The sequence below is a fragment of the Vespula pensylvanica genome, chromosome 2 (assembly GCF_014466175.1).
Source record: "Vespula pensylvanica isolate Volc-1 chromosome 2, ASM1446617v1, whole genome shotgun sequence".
NCBI classification, from domain to species: domain Eukaryota; kingdom Metazoa; phylum Arthropoda; class Insecta; order Hymenoptera; family Vespidae; genus Vespula; species Vespula pensylvanica.
This window is the reverse complement of record NC_057686.1, coordinates 4,025,670-4,040,648: the sequence shown is the minus strand read 5'-3', so window position 1 is coordinate 4,040,648 and position 14,979 is coordinate 4,025,670. Positions and strand designations below refer to the sequence as shown.

The 14,979-nt window shown below is 29.0% G+C and overlaps 1 protein-coding gene across 3 annotated transcripts in view; it reads right to left on the bottom strand.

Annotated features, from left to right (window-relative positions):
- The window catches only part of LOC122627025 (serine/threonine-protein kinase tricornered), a 95,841-nt gene that overhangs the window by 52,484 nt on the left and 28,378 nt on the right, over positions 1–14,979 (bottom strand). Inside the window, exon 1 of one of the 3 annotated variants that reach the window (XM_043807754.1) lies at positions 14,437–14,923. The exons of the other annotated variants lie outside the window; for them this stretch is intronic. Coding sequence (XP_043663689.1) covers positions 14,437–14,854 — 418 coding nt within the window. The 5' untranslated portion in view covers positions 14,855–14,923. Of the gene's footprint in view, positions 1–14,436; positions 14,924–14,979 lie in introns of those variants that run through there. 3 annotated transcript variants of the gene reach the window in all.

The window sequence follows — 14,979 nt, the reverse complement described above, 5'->3', positions numbered from 1 at the left end:
AAAAAAAAAAAAAAAGGAAAAGGAAGGATAAGAGTATATCTCGAAGGGTCTTAGCCAATACGGTAATTTCGATGGCATCGTTCGACCGTCTTATCTATCGAATAATTAAAGTGATTCTCCTCTCTTTCGTCTCGCTTCTTTGCCCGTTGCCCGCCCTGTTCGATTCAGCGCACTTTTTCTCGTGAACTTGCAATATTAATGGGACGCTCGGGTCGTCGTCGCGTGACTCGTTGCAACCGAGATGTCATATACATCGGGTGTCTTTTTATAACTTCCTTTATCAAGGAGATTTCCCATTGGATGAAAAATCACGAATAGTTTATATCTAAAAAGATCGAAGGTCGAGTTACCTATGTGCATAAATCTGCATATAACGCTACTAGGGTTGTTGCATCACATCAAAAAATTCGATAATATTGATTTTCTAAACAAATGTTTCAATAAAACGTTATTTTTCTTAATAAATCTTTCAAATAACGTTTTCATAATTTTTTTTTTTTCTTTTTTTTTTTGGAGAAACGATCAATATTTATTTCAGATATTTTGTGGGGACGCTCTATTGTTAAGATACGGAAATCATAATTTTCTTTTTTTTTTTTTCTATTTTTAACGAAATACTCGATATCTTGAGACTAAGAAATAATTTCGTAGGTAATATCTAATACGAATTCAACAGTATACCTATGGTGTAACTTTTCGATCGATATTTGTTCTATGCAACCGCAACAATGTTCTTTATGATTACTGAAAGAATAGGATGGAATTGTATGACGATGAATTTCAAAAATGTATGAATAAAAATAACTAGATAAATAAATAAGTAGATAAAAAAGAAGACAAAAATTTATTTAATGAATTCATTGGTTATCAGATTTTTTTTTTTTTTTTTAAATAAGAAAATCGATCGAATTATTGCGATTGCATGGTTGTTTGAAATGAGATATATATATTTGTATGTATATATTTCCTTGAATACAGGAAGTTATGATTAGAAAATAATGGAGAATCTTGTTGGAAATAATATATCCGTAAGATTGAAAAATTTGATCGAGAGTCAACGTTATAACCGGTGACAAGATTTTAAAAAATCGTTCGATACTCTCAAAATCGTTTTATCGAAGCGATATTAGAGACCGTAGCGTTCTTAATGAAAAGTGCTTATCGTCGGGACCTTCGATCACTTTAGAGAACGCCTAATCGATAGCTCGAATATTGCGTACATACACGGTATATATATTGCACATGGTTGCTCGTGTCACTATTTAAAATATACGCTGCGTTCATCAATTCGACAAGAGATAAATTTTTTGTTAAATTCAGTGAGCTTAAAAAAAAAATATTCATTGTAAATAATAACAAGAAACACGTAAAATTGAGATTAAAAAAAAAAGAAAAAAAGAAAAAAGAAGAACCAAAAAAATTCCGACGTATTTTTTTCCGATAGATATTTCATTGTCTAATAAATTTTCTTAATAAAAACGTTTCCTTCATTTCGATTCCTTCATATTTTCATAATAATAAAAAAATAATTCGTTATAATATATCATCGATTATATATTATTATATATCGAGTATATATTCTTAAATTCGAAATGGAATTGTTTTTTTTTTGTTTGCAATTTATTAGATACAACCTTAGCCTAGTTTGCGATTCGATCGAGTATATTAATGTCAAGAAAGAGGAAAGGATCGTTTACAACGACTTCACTTCATCTTCTAAGATTCCAATTGTATCGGTACCGCGTGCAATAGATTTATGTAATATGTACCGTTCTATTCTCGTGGCCGACATTCAACTAGAAAAATTTTCTACAAGTAGAGCGACGTTAAGTAGTCTTGTACTTCGTTGTTACACGTCCGATTTTGTTTCGTACTTTTCATATTATTCTATTTTTCTCTTTCTTCCTTTTTCTTTTTCTTTTTTCTTATATATATATATATATATATATATATATATATATATATATATAATTTCCATTTAAAAGCAATCCAGTTTTTAAGAGAGCAAAGCGAGCCATATACATTTCCCTGTGAAAGTTAATTAGTTGTAGAAAGTTCAACGAACTATCGCCTGCTTGCGACCTATAAAATATACGAATACACGAGAAAAATGAACGCATATGATATTATGTTATTAATTAAGCTAGGATTTTAAAAAAAGAAAAAATGTTATAAGAACGACGACAAACAACAACTACAATAATAATAATAATAATAATAATAATAATAATAATAATAAATTATTTAATGTAAATCTCGATTAGGTTAAGAAGATTTAAAAAAAAAAATAAATAAATAAATAAATAAAAATAGAAAGAAAAGAAAAAATTATTTTTTAATAAAAGAAATAATCTGACATTACGAAATCTCGATAACTTCGAAAGAAGAAAATAAAATAGTATTAAAAAAAGAAAAAAAACGTCTAGCATTTAATACAATGACGGCTTGTTTATCATCGGCTTCTATAAAAGGAATGAAATCGGCGAATCTGAAACGCGCTTGAGCCAGAGAAATACTTTGACAAATGACAAACACGTACTAGTATATTTTTTCTTTTTCCTTTTTTTTTTTTCTTTCACAGCGAAAGGAAACGAAAGGAAAAGGAGCACGACGAATTGTCGTCGCCGTAACGAAACTATCGGACCTACACCATTCAAGATTTTCTACGCTTTCTAGTTTCTATCATGGATTTTAGACGATTAGTAAGAATTTTTTTTTTTCTTCCTTTTTCTTAATTAATAATTTATTTGCAGTAGAAAAAACTGTGAATTAAGAAAAGAAAAGAAAAATGAAGAAAATAAAATTAATAAATGTAAATAAAAACAATAGAATCACATCGTTGTCAAGAAAAAAATGAGACACAAAAATATCTTTGAGCTTTATCGAACATAAAAAAAAAAAAAAAGAAAAGAAAAAGAAGAAAAAATGATTCAATAATAACGAGCTCACTTTGCCTCATGGATACTGCATATTAACTGATTCGTAAGAGTTTTTCTTTTTACCTTTTCTTTTCCTAATTAATTATTTATTTGGAGAAGAAAAAATATGGCCAATTAAAAAAAAAAAAAGAAAAAAGAAAAAGAAAAAGAAAAGAAAGAAAAGATTTTTCACCTTCATCGGATATACTCGATTAATACTTTCGAATTATCTCGTGGATGTTTGATTATAATTAATTCACAAGAATTTTTCTTTTTATCTTTTTCATTCTTAATTAACAACTCATTTGGAGCAGAGAAAAATATATTAATTAAAAAAGAAAAAGAAAAAGAAAAGGATAAACTCGATGTTTGTAGAGAAAAAGAAAAAAGAAAAGAAAGATTTTTTAATTTTATCGGACATTCAGTTGATGCTTTCGTATCAGAAAAAGAAACAAGAAAAAAGAAAATAAATTTAATTATAATTCCACATCGATTTGGCTCTTGAATGCTTTTATCTAATTTGGACTGATTTTTCTTTTTATCATTTTTTATCTTTCTTAATTAATAAATTATTTAGAGCAGAAAAAGATATTGCAAATGAAAAGAAAGAAAGAAAGAAAAAAAAAAGGAAGATTTTTTAACTTCATCGGACATTCGATTGATACATTCGTATCATCAAAAAATTATTGAATTATAATCTCACTTCGATTTGGCACGTGGACGCTGCATAAAAACGATTGGTCATTGGACTCACCTGAAACAAAATACAAAAGGATTTGTAAATAAATAAGATCCTTATTTCTGTAATGAATCATTAATGAATTATGACAAAATAAATTAGAAAACGAGTTTTGTGATTAATCAACTGTGCACGTCTATCCGAAAAATCTTTATTTATGTTAGGTAAAAAAAAAAATTGATACACGGATTATATATTCTGCGTAAAATTGAATTAAATTATAACGAAGCTAAAGTTGATCTTTCAAAAACAAAAAGATCAATATAATTTTATTTATCGAATTCATTGATATTATTGACAAAGCTTAATCAATTAACCGCGTTTAACGAGTACACACGTTCATAAAGAATTTGAAAAAATTTACCCAATTTTGTTATTATCGATTAAAACATTTGGTTAAATTCATAGTTAAAATTTTTTTATAAAAACTACAATATTATTCATAAATTTCGAAACCATCATGAAATAATAATAAGAACAGAAGGAGAAGTAATAAAAAAAAATCAAAATTCAGTAAAACTATTAAATTAAATTTAGATAAAGAACTTTCGAGGACATAATTATTAACTATATGAAATAATTTCATGTACCGAACACAAGATGTTACAGGAATTAATAAAGGGATCTAGATGTATTATTAAGTGGTCGTAAAAAATGTTTTACGATAATGACTGCTAAGTATCTAATATTTGTTTGGATATATGTTCTCTCTTTTCTCTTTTTTTATTATTTCGTTGTTGTTTCAATATGTTTAAAAAAGTCGTAAATTTCAAGAAAATTTTCATTTAAATGTTACAAGGTAATTTCTTTATTGGCATGTCGAACACAGAAACACAATTAACGGGTTGAGGATATAATCTCTCTCTCTCTCTCTCTCTCTCTCTCTCTCTCTCTCTCTCTCTCTCTCTCTCTCTCTCTCTCTCTCTCTTTCTCTCTCTTCCTATCTTGCACCATTTGTGTAAATATCGATAGTTGTTGATGAACGAACTTTTCGAAAAAAATTATTTATCGACTTTTCTTACTTTTAAAATACAAAAAAAAGAAAAAGAAAAAGAAAAAAGAAAGAAAAAATAAAACTCGTAACATTTTTTTTTTTTGTTTAAATTCCTATCGATCATCAATACATTACTTATATAATGTGAGAAATATAATCGAACGTAAATTCAAGGTATAAGTATGTTTTATAAAGAAGAAGGAGAAAAGAAGAATAAGAAGAAAAAAGGAAAAGGAGAAGAAAAAGAAGAAGATAAAAACAAATAAATTATCATTACATAATAACATTTTAACGATAGTTGGAACATGCGATGGTTGTAAATATGTATGTACGTTTTGACGCTCGGTAACTAATTATAGTTGATCGTTGAATTAGACTAATTACGTGCCAATGTATCGCGATCCTTTAGAAAATAAGGCACATTATGTGTGTATGTTCGTGCATAAAAAATATATATATATGTATGTGTGTGTATATATATATGTGTGTGTGTGTTTAGTGATTGCTGGCTTTCAGCCGAATGCACCGCACAATACGATATCGAATGAACAGCTGCATGATGTAGTGTATTTATATATCCTGTATGTGCATAATATATATATATATATATACATATATATGTATAAGTTATATATATATATAACTATATACAAAGATTATATCTAACGATGAAACGGGTCGATGCACTTCACAGAAATCCCTGGCGATATGTGCATTATATTGTATACGATAGATAATGCATATCCGAGTTTGACACGTAAATATTTCTCTGGTTTTCCGTTAAAGAAAGAAAATTTTCCAAGAGTACACGTGACGAAGATCGACGACGATCAACGATGATCGATCGACAATGATCGATTACAATGATATTTTCTAACGAGTCTCTCTGTTATGATTTCATACCATATATTCTTTTTTATTCGGAGAAAAAAGATAAAACAAAAAAAAAAAACATAAAAAACAAAAAAAAAAACAAAGTAAAAAGGTGTTTCAACGAGATTATGTAAATTATCATGGAAATCGTGTACCTTCAATGACAAAGATCTATTTTCGCGAGCTAATATAATCGAGCTAATTTATGTGACTCTCTAATTATCACACTTATCCCTGAAATACGATATACATACATAGTAAGCCCATTCAAAGGCATATACTCGAGAGAGAGAGAGAGAGAGTGCTCCCGTTATTACGCAAAGTACGGTAAGTCGTTTCAAGGTAAGTTCGTTGAGAGAACTCAATGCGACTTATGACGGAAGACTTGATTATTATTCGAGACGATTTCAGCGTATTATCGTTATCTCCAACCATAATAATATAACAATAATGATGATGATGATGATGATGATGATGATGATGATGATGATGATGATGATGATGATAAAAAAGAAAAACGTAACAAAAAGAATTAAAAACGATTTCGATCACAATCAGATAACGATCGATCATCGATTATCATCGCATAAAAATTCGTATATATATATATATATTTAGAAATAAAATCAATATGTTAATAATAATTGTAAATTGAAATTTCGAGGAAAAATTATTATTCGTTCAAAAACTCGTTTCGATACTTAGAAATAAAATTAATTTGCTAATGGAACAATTTGAAATGAAGTTTCGCAACGAGGTGAGAAGACTAATCAGAGAAAAAAAAAAGAAAAAATAAAAAAACAATAAATAAATAAAAAGAAAATAAAAGATAAAACAATTAAAAGAAATAAAACGATGCGGATATTTGACGTGAAATCATTTTAATCTATTTTGTGACTCTTTCAAACGTGTGAGAAAAACACAGAGAGACAGTTTCGCAAACTCGCAAACCTTACAATCGCAGAGTCTTACAATCTTTAGTCGTCGACGACGACGACTACGACGTGGACTACAACGACGACATGGACTACAACGACGTCGACACGACGACAACGACGACGACAATAGTTGCTTTGTTCACAGCATTTACATATATTGCCAAAGTAGACCTCGTGAGAGTAGACAAGAAATCGTTAAGAGCGGTTTATAAATAACGTCCCGTATGAATATCCTTGACCTCGTGCTACCGTGATTGTTAATTTCGTTCTCTTTCCCATTGGCGGGAAAAATTAATGAATTTCGAAAAACGAAAAGTACATATATGTACCGCAATAATTTTTTTATTTTTTTCATTTTCTCATAATTACGAATTTTTTTTTGTCATACTAATGAAAACGGATAAAAAAGAAAAATGAAAACACGTTGAATAATAAAAATTTTCAATTTTGTAAAAAGTATATATGCGTTTTCTACATTTTCTCGTAGTTAAGAAATTATCTTGTCGACTAATGAAAAGAAATAAAAAAGAAAAAAAAAAGGAGAGAAAAGTGGGAAAGCACATTGAATAATAAAAGTTTGGATTATTATTATTATTATTATTATTATTATTATTACTACGATAACCGATGGAGCAATCAGTTATCTCACTCTTACTAGTTTTTTTTTTTATCCACGAAATAATAAACTGTTATATCGGACGAACTTTAAAAAAATCGATATCCGACGACGCGATAATAAAAATACACTTTTTAACGTTCTATTCTCCAGGTTTTAGACGTCGATACTTTTCGCGCCATTATTGAAAAAACAATAAAGATTTTATAATATTGTTCTATTTCCTGTGTATCTCAAATTTGCAAAAATGATGACCAAGAGATCTCGAGAAAATATATTTCGCTAAAAAACGATATAAACCCATTCACGATACTTTTTCGTTATTCCTTTTATACGTTTTTTATTCCCTATCCTTTAGACGCCAACGCTTTTCCTACCATTGCTGGAATAATAATAAAAATCGTAGAATCCTTTTATATTTCATTGGCGAGTATTTCAAATGAACGAAAGCGATGACTAAGATCTCGGAAAAATATTTCGTAGAAAACGAAGTGATCCTCTTGACGATACTTTTTCGTTACTAGTTTCGTACGTTTTTATTCCATAACTTTTAAGTACCAACAGTTTTTTCCTCCATTTCTGGTGGGGGAAAAAAAAAAAAAAAAAAATTTCTTATTTTTTCTTATTTCGTGAGTACCCCAAATTCACAAAAATGATAACTAAAAAAGAAAAAAAAATATTTCGCAAAAAAAGAAAACGATATAATCTCTTTCACAATACTTTTTCGTTACACCTTTTTTCTATTTTTATTCGCTAGCTATTAAATGCTCATACTTTTCCCGGCCATTGTAGGAAAAATAATAAAAATTTCATAATTTTTTTTTTTTTTTACACTTCGCGAGTTACTATTTCAAATGAACGAAAGCGATGACTAAGATCACGCAAAAATATTTCGTAAAAAAGGATATAATTCTTTCGACGATACTTTTTCGTTACTCGTTTTGTACGTTTTTATCCCATACCTTTCAAGCAGCAACACTTTTTCCGTCATTTCTGAAAAAAAAAAAGTAATAGAAGTATTCTAATTTTTTCCTATTTCATGAGTATCCCAAATTCACAAAAATGATGACTAAGAGAACTCCAAAAAATATTTCGCTAAAAAACGATATAATCCCTTTCACAATACTTTTTCGTTATTCCTTTTATACGTTTCCACCCTCTATCTTTTAGACCTCAACGCTTTTCCCGCCATTACTGGAATAATAATAAAAATTGTAGAATCCTTTCATATTCCATGAGTGAGTGTTTCAAATTAACGAAAGTGATGACTAAGAAGATCTCGTGAAAATATTTCATTCGAAAACGATATAATCTCTTTCACGATACTTTTTCGTTGTTAGTTTTACATGTATACTAAAATATACGTACGTATGTATATCTATGCAAGTAGTAGTATCTCTAGGTATGGTAGAATAGTCCAGGATTTCGAAACGGGTCGTTACGCGCACGTGCTTCGAAAAATAATGACGGTTTCGCTTTCTTGTCGAGGCGTAAATTCGAAAGGTGACGTATCGTGACGAGTTCTCGATGGACGCTCGAACACGAGGATGCATCAGTGCCTCGTTTTCACTTCATCTTGGATTGCGACATTCGTGCAATAATGGCGTGTGTGTCTATAACACACGCATAGCGTGTCTAATAAATTTTATCTGAAATAGGTGTGTACACGACGTTAGAAAAATATAAACCCAACTTTTTTTTTACTATTTTTTTTTTTTTTTTCATTATCTATTTCCTTATTTGCTTTTGAAGTATTCATAAAAAAAGAAAAGAAATAATTCGATATAGAATTCCTTTTTCTTTTTCTTTTTTTTTTCTTTTCTTTTTTTTAATTCTTTTTCTTCCCTTTCTCTTGTCAGTTCGATTAGTGTAAGAATTTTGATTCATCCAACGGCTATCGTAAACGATAATAATTGATTATTAATTCAATAGAAAATAGAGAAATGATTTTTCATGTACATATTTCGTATTATGAACGATACCAGAGGCCAATGTTCAACGCTGATAACTCCCGAATGTGATATAGCTTAAGAAGAGCTCGACAATCGCTATGTTTATATGAAAACTTTCCAATCGCGCGATCTCGACGTAGTAAACATTGAATAATGACGTTGCAGCATCACGCGTTTTGCTTCGTATGGCTCCAAAGAAAACAAGTAAATAATAATATGTATTTGATTTTTTTTTCTCTTTTCTATTTTCTTTCTATTATTTATTTAATTTTGCTCTTTCTTCCTTCGCAGAAAATTCGACGTACGTAAATTAACTACGGCGTGAGTAAACTAACGTTTCTGATAAAAACGATTGTTTAAACAGACGTTAGAGGAGAAAAAAATTATGTGCATTTTCTAAATTAAAGAAAAAGAAAGAGGAAAAAGAAAAAAAAAAAGATAATATTTACGTGCATAAGTAACACGCAATATGATAATTCTTTATAGAGATAAATACGTTTTTAGAGAATGTGTTTTAACTGTAAGAGAACTATTAAAAATAATAATGTTCAAGAAATGATCTCTCTAATAACCGTACGAATCGTCATTGCTGATATAGTTCGCCTACGCTCTCGTTTCTCGCTAATCGAGATAGAAATTATAAAACGTACCGATGTACTGTCGTTCCTTCGTCTACGACAAACATACATGTATTTATCGTTTACGTATGTTGTATGTGTATGACAGAGAAAGAGAGAGAGAGAGGGAGAGAGAGAGAGAGAAAGAGAGAGAGTAAACGAGAATCGAATGGCTATGGTGACTAAGAACGACGAACTATTAACACCCACGATCGGCAAGCTTCTACGATCATAAATTCTATTTGTACGTTCCGTTAAAAGGTACCTTGTGAAAATCAGAATGGCCTACATATGTATACCAATCGAATTCGATTTTTATTCAAAAGTCATTCGAAATCTTATAAATTCGTTTATTATGATAATTACGAGGAAGTAATATAGGATAAGAATATTATGTATCATGGTTTTATACAAAAATAGATAGATCAAATATGTAAAGAGATAGAGTTAGAAAGATAGAGATGGAGATAGAGATAGAGATAGATATATATATATATATATATATATATATATATATATATAAAGAGAGAAACCGGTTTTATTTGACATATTTTTTCATTTACCATCCTCCTCTCTCTCTCTCTTTCTTTCTAGATCGTTTACATACGTAAACTCACGCGTTTACTCTCACTCTCGATGCTCATTATCTTGAGAATGAAAAAAGAAATAAAACAAAAAAGAAGAAAAGAAAAAAAAAAAAAGAAAAAAGATTTATGAAAGGAATTTCGGTCAAGATTACGAGCAATATCACAAGACGTCATACGGTCATGCGCAATTCGATAGAATTTTCAAAATTAATTTTCGATAGAGTGAGTGAATGAGTGAGTGAGAGAAGAGAAGAAAAGAGAAGAGCTCGCGTTCGCACGCTCGGTCATATCCGACAGGTGCAAAACTTGACAGGTGACAACAGCTGGGCTCTTCTTTCTAGCTGTTAGAAAATGAAGGGGGAATTTTTAATAATCTTTTGACCGTTACTATCAATCCGTCCATCTTCGTTCTCGAGAATTACATCGATGTATTCCGAAATGAATAGAAAATCTATGCCGATACCGTACTATTTTTTTTTGCTCTTCTTTTCTCTTTTTTAGATTGTCAGGAATTTCGTGAAAATAGTTTGATAAGTAAGTGGAAGCCTCTTTTTTTTTTATAATTGTTTTTAAATGAATAGATATATACATATGATAATATTTCAAATGAATAAATAAATAAATAAATATATATATATATATAAAGCCAACTTTCTAAATAAATGACTCATATATTTATTATTTATTTTAGGTATAATATTATATATATATTTTTTCTTTTTCTCTCTCTTTCTCTCTGACTTCTACATATATACATATATACATATGTATGTACATTGTACATCTCTCTCTCTCTCTCTCTCTTTCTCTTTATTCCGACTTTTTAATTCAAATCGAAGAAAAGACAAAGTAGTCTTAACGAAGAAACGGGAAAGCAAGCGATTAATCTAAGATGGCGAGGATCCGTTTACCGAGCGACCCGCTTTTATCGCGAACTCTAATGTTTATTTATCAAGTTTACGGTTCATTCTCTTTCCGGCCCAGTTGTCATGACGTACCCGCCGCGTTTTGCCGGCGAATTCCACAAGCGCCGAAGAAAATACATCACGGTCACGATTTTACTTTGGATTCTCTTATGCTTCTTATCTTTCTTTTTTTCTTTCTTTTATTTTTCTTTCATTTTTTTCCTTCTTTGTTTTCTCATTTTTTTTTCAATCGATCAAAAATCGATTTCAAAAAAAAAATAAATAAAAAATAAAAAAATAAAAAAGAGATCTTAAAAATCAACTTAATGATTCCCTAAGTGATTTATGTATTTACGTATGTACATATATAAAGAGCATATTGAAAATGACTTTTTGACGATACTAATTAAGCTGTTTTGAAACGTCCCGTCGCATTTTAAAGTTTCTCACTTAACGATAACGACAGATTACTCTCTTTCTAATATATATATATATGTATGGGTATATATATATACGTATATACATATATTTATAAGTGTTTGAAACTAATCTTACTAAATATGTCAAAGACTGATTAAGTATACTCGTCATATTCTATGCCAGGTATAAGGGACCAACTATGTAACTGTAAATCAGATATATAATGAACGTGACTCGACGATAAAAAGTCGATTTCGTGAGTGAAATATTATTTTTCGTTGGTTAATTATAAATAAAACGGTTGACGCATTTCGAGGAGTATTGCCATATTTGTGAAAAGGTTTATCTAAAGAGAAAAAGAAAAATAAAAAGAAAAAGAAAATACAATCGTGTATCTTTGAAAAATATATAAACTTGTCGAGTGGATGTTAAACGTGATTGTGGTAACGCAAAGTGAACTTTTTTTTCTCTCTTTCTCTCTAACCGCCCAATTTGTGTTCCGTCACGCGTGTGACCCACTTCTGACGTGGAATACGTGCTAGAACGGAGATTAAAGCTGGGAGTCTAATCGGAATGCGCGGTTACGTTCAAATTTCCCGCCATATGTTATCGACCATCTTACATTTAAACGTTAAACTAATGTTAATTATCCCGATATTAATAGAACAAATCGTTCAAACGATATTAAACCTTTATAACGCTATCTTTTGTCACGTCTAAATGAAAATTATATAATATTCAAAGATAATATTACTTATATCATTATATTATATTAACAATAAATATAACTTATAATCATAAAAAATATTAATCACGTAATAGTTTTTGCTATAATAAAATTAATAATATATATAAGTATAGATATATATATATATATATTTTTTTTTTTTAATAACACATGATTATACAGTGTATATGAATAATAGAACACTACGTATATGAAAAATATCAAATATTCGCTGGAATAAACTTACAATGACTAATAGAAAATTTACATTTTATACAGCTTTATCTACGATCAATGAAACAGTACGTGCATATATACATATGATATACATACATATGTATGAATTATATACTTATATAAAACGAACATACAACACAGTTACAAGAAAACGATCGGTGTAATTCGTTCAACGTCATTCGTAAGAAGTGAAAAACAAACTTAAAAAAAGCACCGTTAACGTAACAATAATGATCTATCTCCCTCTCTCTTTCTCTCTATTTGTCTATGTCTATCTCTATCTTCTACTTCTTCTATTATTTATTTGCAAAGAGACCAAACGGATGTTATTATGCACTACAATCATCGCCACGTGTACTATATATCCGTAATTACTTTAACTATACTTGCTGGCTACCTTTAATACGACATAATCCTACGTTTCATCATTGATCATGTACACAACTATGTGGTGTTACATATTTATTCTTTCTGTCATAACATTAATGTAAAAAGGAAAAGAGGAAGAAAAAAAAAGAAAAAGAAAATAATCAAAAAAAAAATAAATAAATAAATGATAAAAGAAAAGAGATAACAAGATGATAGCGATAATTCCGTATATTTAGAAAATCAAAATGTTAAAAGATAATAATTAAAGTCTAATTTGCAAGTAATGATAGCACAAAGAAGTCAGGTTTTACACAACGTAATGTAATTCTCCTTAGTTAAATCCTAAAAAGATAGCGTTCTCGCTTCTCATAATAATAAACGTTACGACAATGCACTTGTTAAAACTCGATATAGCTTGTTCAATCTAAATTCAATTTTTCTCCGCTTAAAATTCACCCATTTGCAAAAGTAATTCTTCCTTTTTCTTTGTTAATTTTTATTCTTAAGCTTTAACAATCGAATTAAATACGATCACATAAATTTGTCTTTAAGAACTTTTTCCATTTAAAATTCATACTTTCGCAAAATTAATTTCCTTTTTCTATTTCTTTTTTTTTTTCTTTTTCTTTTTTTTTCTTAATTCCTATTCTCAAGCTTTAACAATTATCAATTGTAATATCAAATGTAAATTTTATTGTTAGAAAATTTCAAATCTAATATACCTTACACTGATGATGTAACACGTAAAAATATTTAATAATAATCAACAATTCATATACGATTTATAATTATGTACAAACATAATTATGCAAAAACAAATTAAAAAAAAAAAAAAAAAAATTTTTTTTCTCTGATAACTTCTCTACGATCAATTTGAATCTTTTATACAAATATGAAGAGATTTATAAAGTTTGCGATTGCATGCAATACTACGAAACAATTTCAATTCTTTTTTTAAATATGATTGTATTCGTAGTATTGCAACACATTGGCAAAATCCTAACAGTATTGTTATCAATTACTGTTCGTAAAATATATATCTAGATAAAATTTCAGATAGTTGGTGTGAGCAGGAATAATAACATATACACCAAATCGTAAGCTTTAATATGCTAAAAAAAAAAAAAAAAAGAAAAAGAAACTTAATCTACGTTTATCGAGGTCTTATCACTAAATAATGATCGAATTTGATTAGCGAGAAAGTTGAATTCGTAATTTAGAACCAGTTAAAAAACGAAATAATTTTGAGATCAACTAAAGGAAAAGTTGTAGACTATTAATCTAAATAAATATCAGAATCGTTCTATATATATATATATATATATATATACATATAAAATATCTATATAAATATTATATATATATAATTTCATAAATTATATATATATATAAAATTTATATAAAATAAATTGCTCTAAATTTATATTATACACATAAACACATACATACATATATATATATATATAAAATTATTAATAAGTTTATATATTTGTTAATATCAAGAACATGATCAACAAGTATGTTTTTTTTTATTCTTTTTTTACCTGACTTTCCAATCGGTGGTTGACCGAGTCTACTGAACCACCTGAGGAACCTTCTCGCCGTGGTAGCCGCAGGTGGTCTGCATCCCTCCAATATAACAACGCCACTGTTGTTGTTGTTGTTGTTGTTATGGTTATTATGATTATTATGATTGTTATTATTATTGTTATTATTATTATTATTATTAATATTAGGAGAAGAACGATCGGGTGTTCTACTATACGGCGACATCCACGCGGTAGTGTTGCTCTGTATGGTGGCGGTGTTTTGTATAGTGGCACCCTTAACCGTGGTGATTGAACTAGCGATAGAATTAGGGATTTTAGGAGGGTGAGCCACCCAATCCTCCGAGGCGACAGGCATTTGTTTCGTCTTCTCGTCCGACGAGTCGAAGACGAATCCACAAAATAGGAAGGTCATTCAAGCGAATCCTAATTTTTTCTTTCTCTCTTTCTCTCTCTCTCCCTCTCTCACTCTTCTGTCCTTTTTCAATTATCCTCGTCTTCTTCGATCGAAGAGCTTGTTCGTTAATAATTAATTAGCAC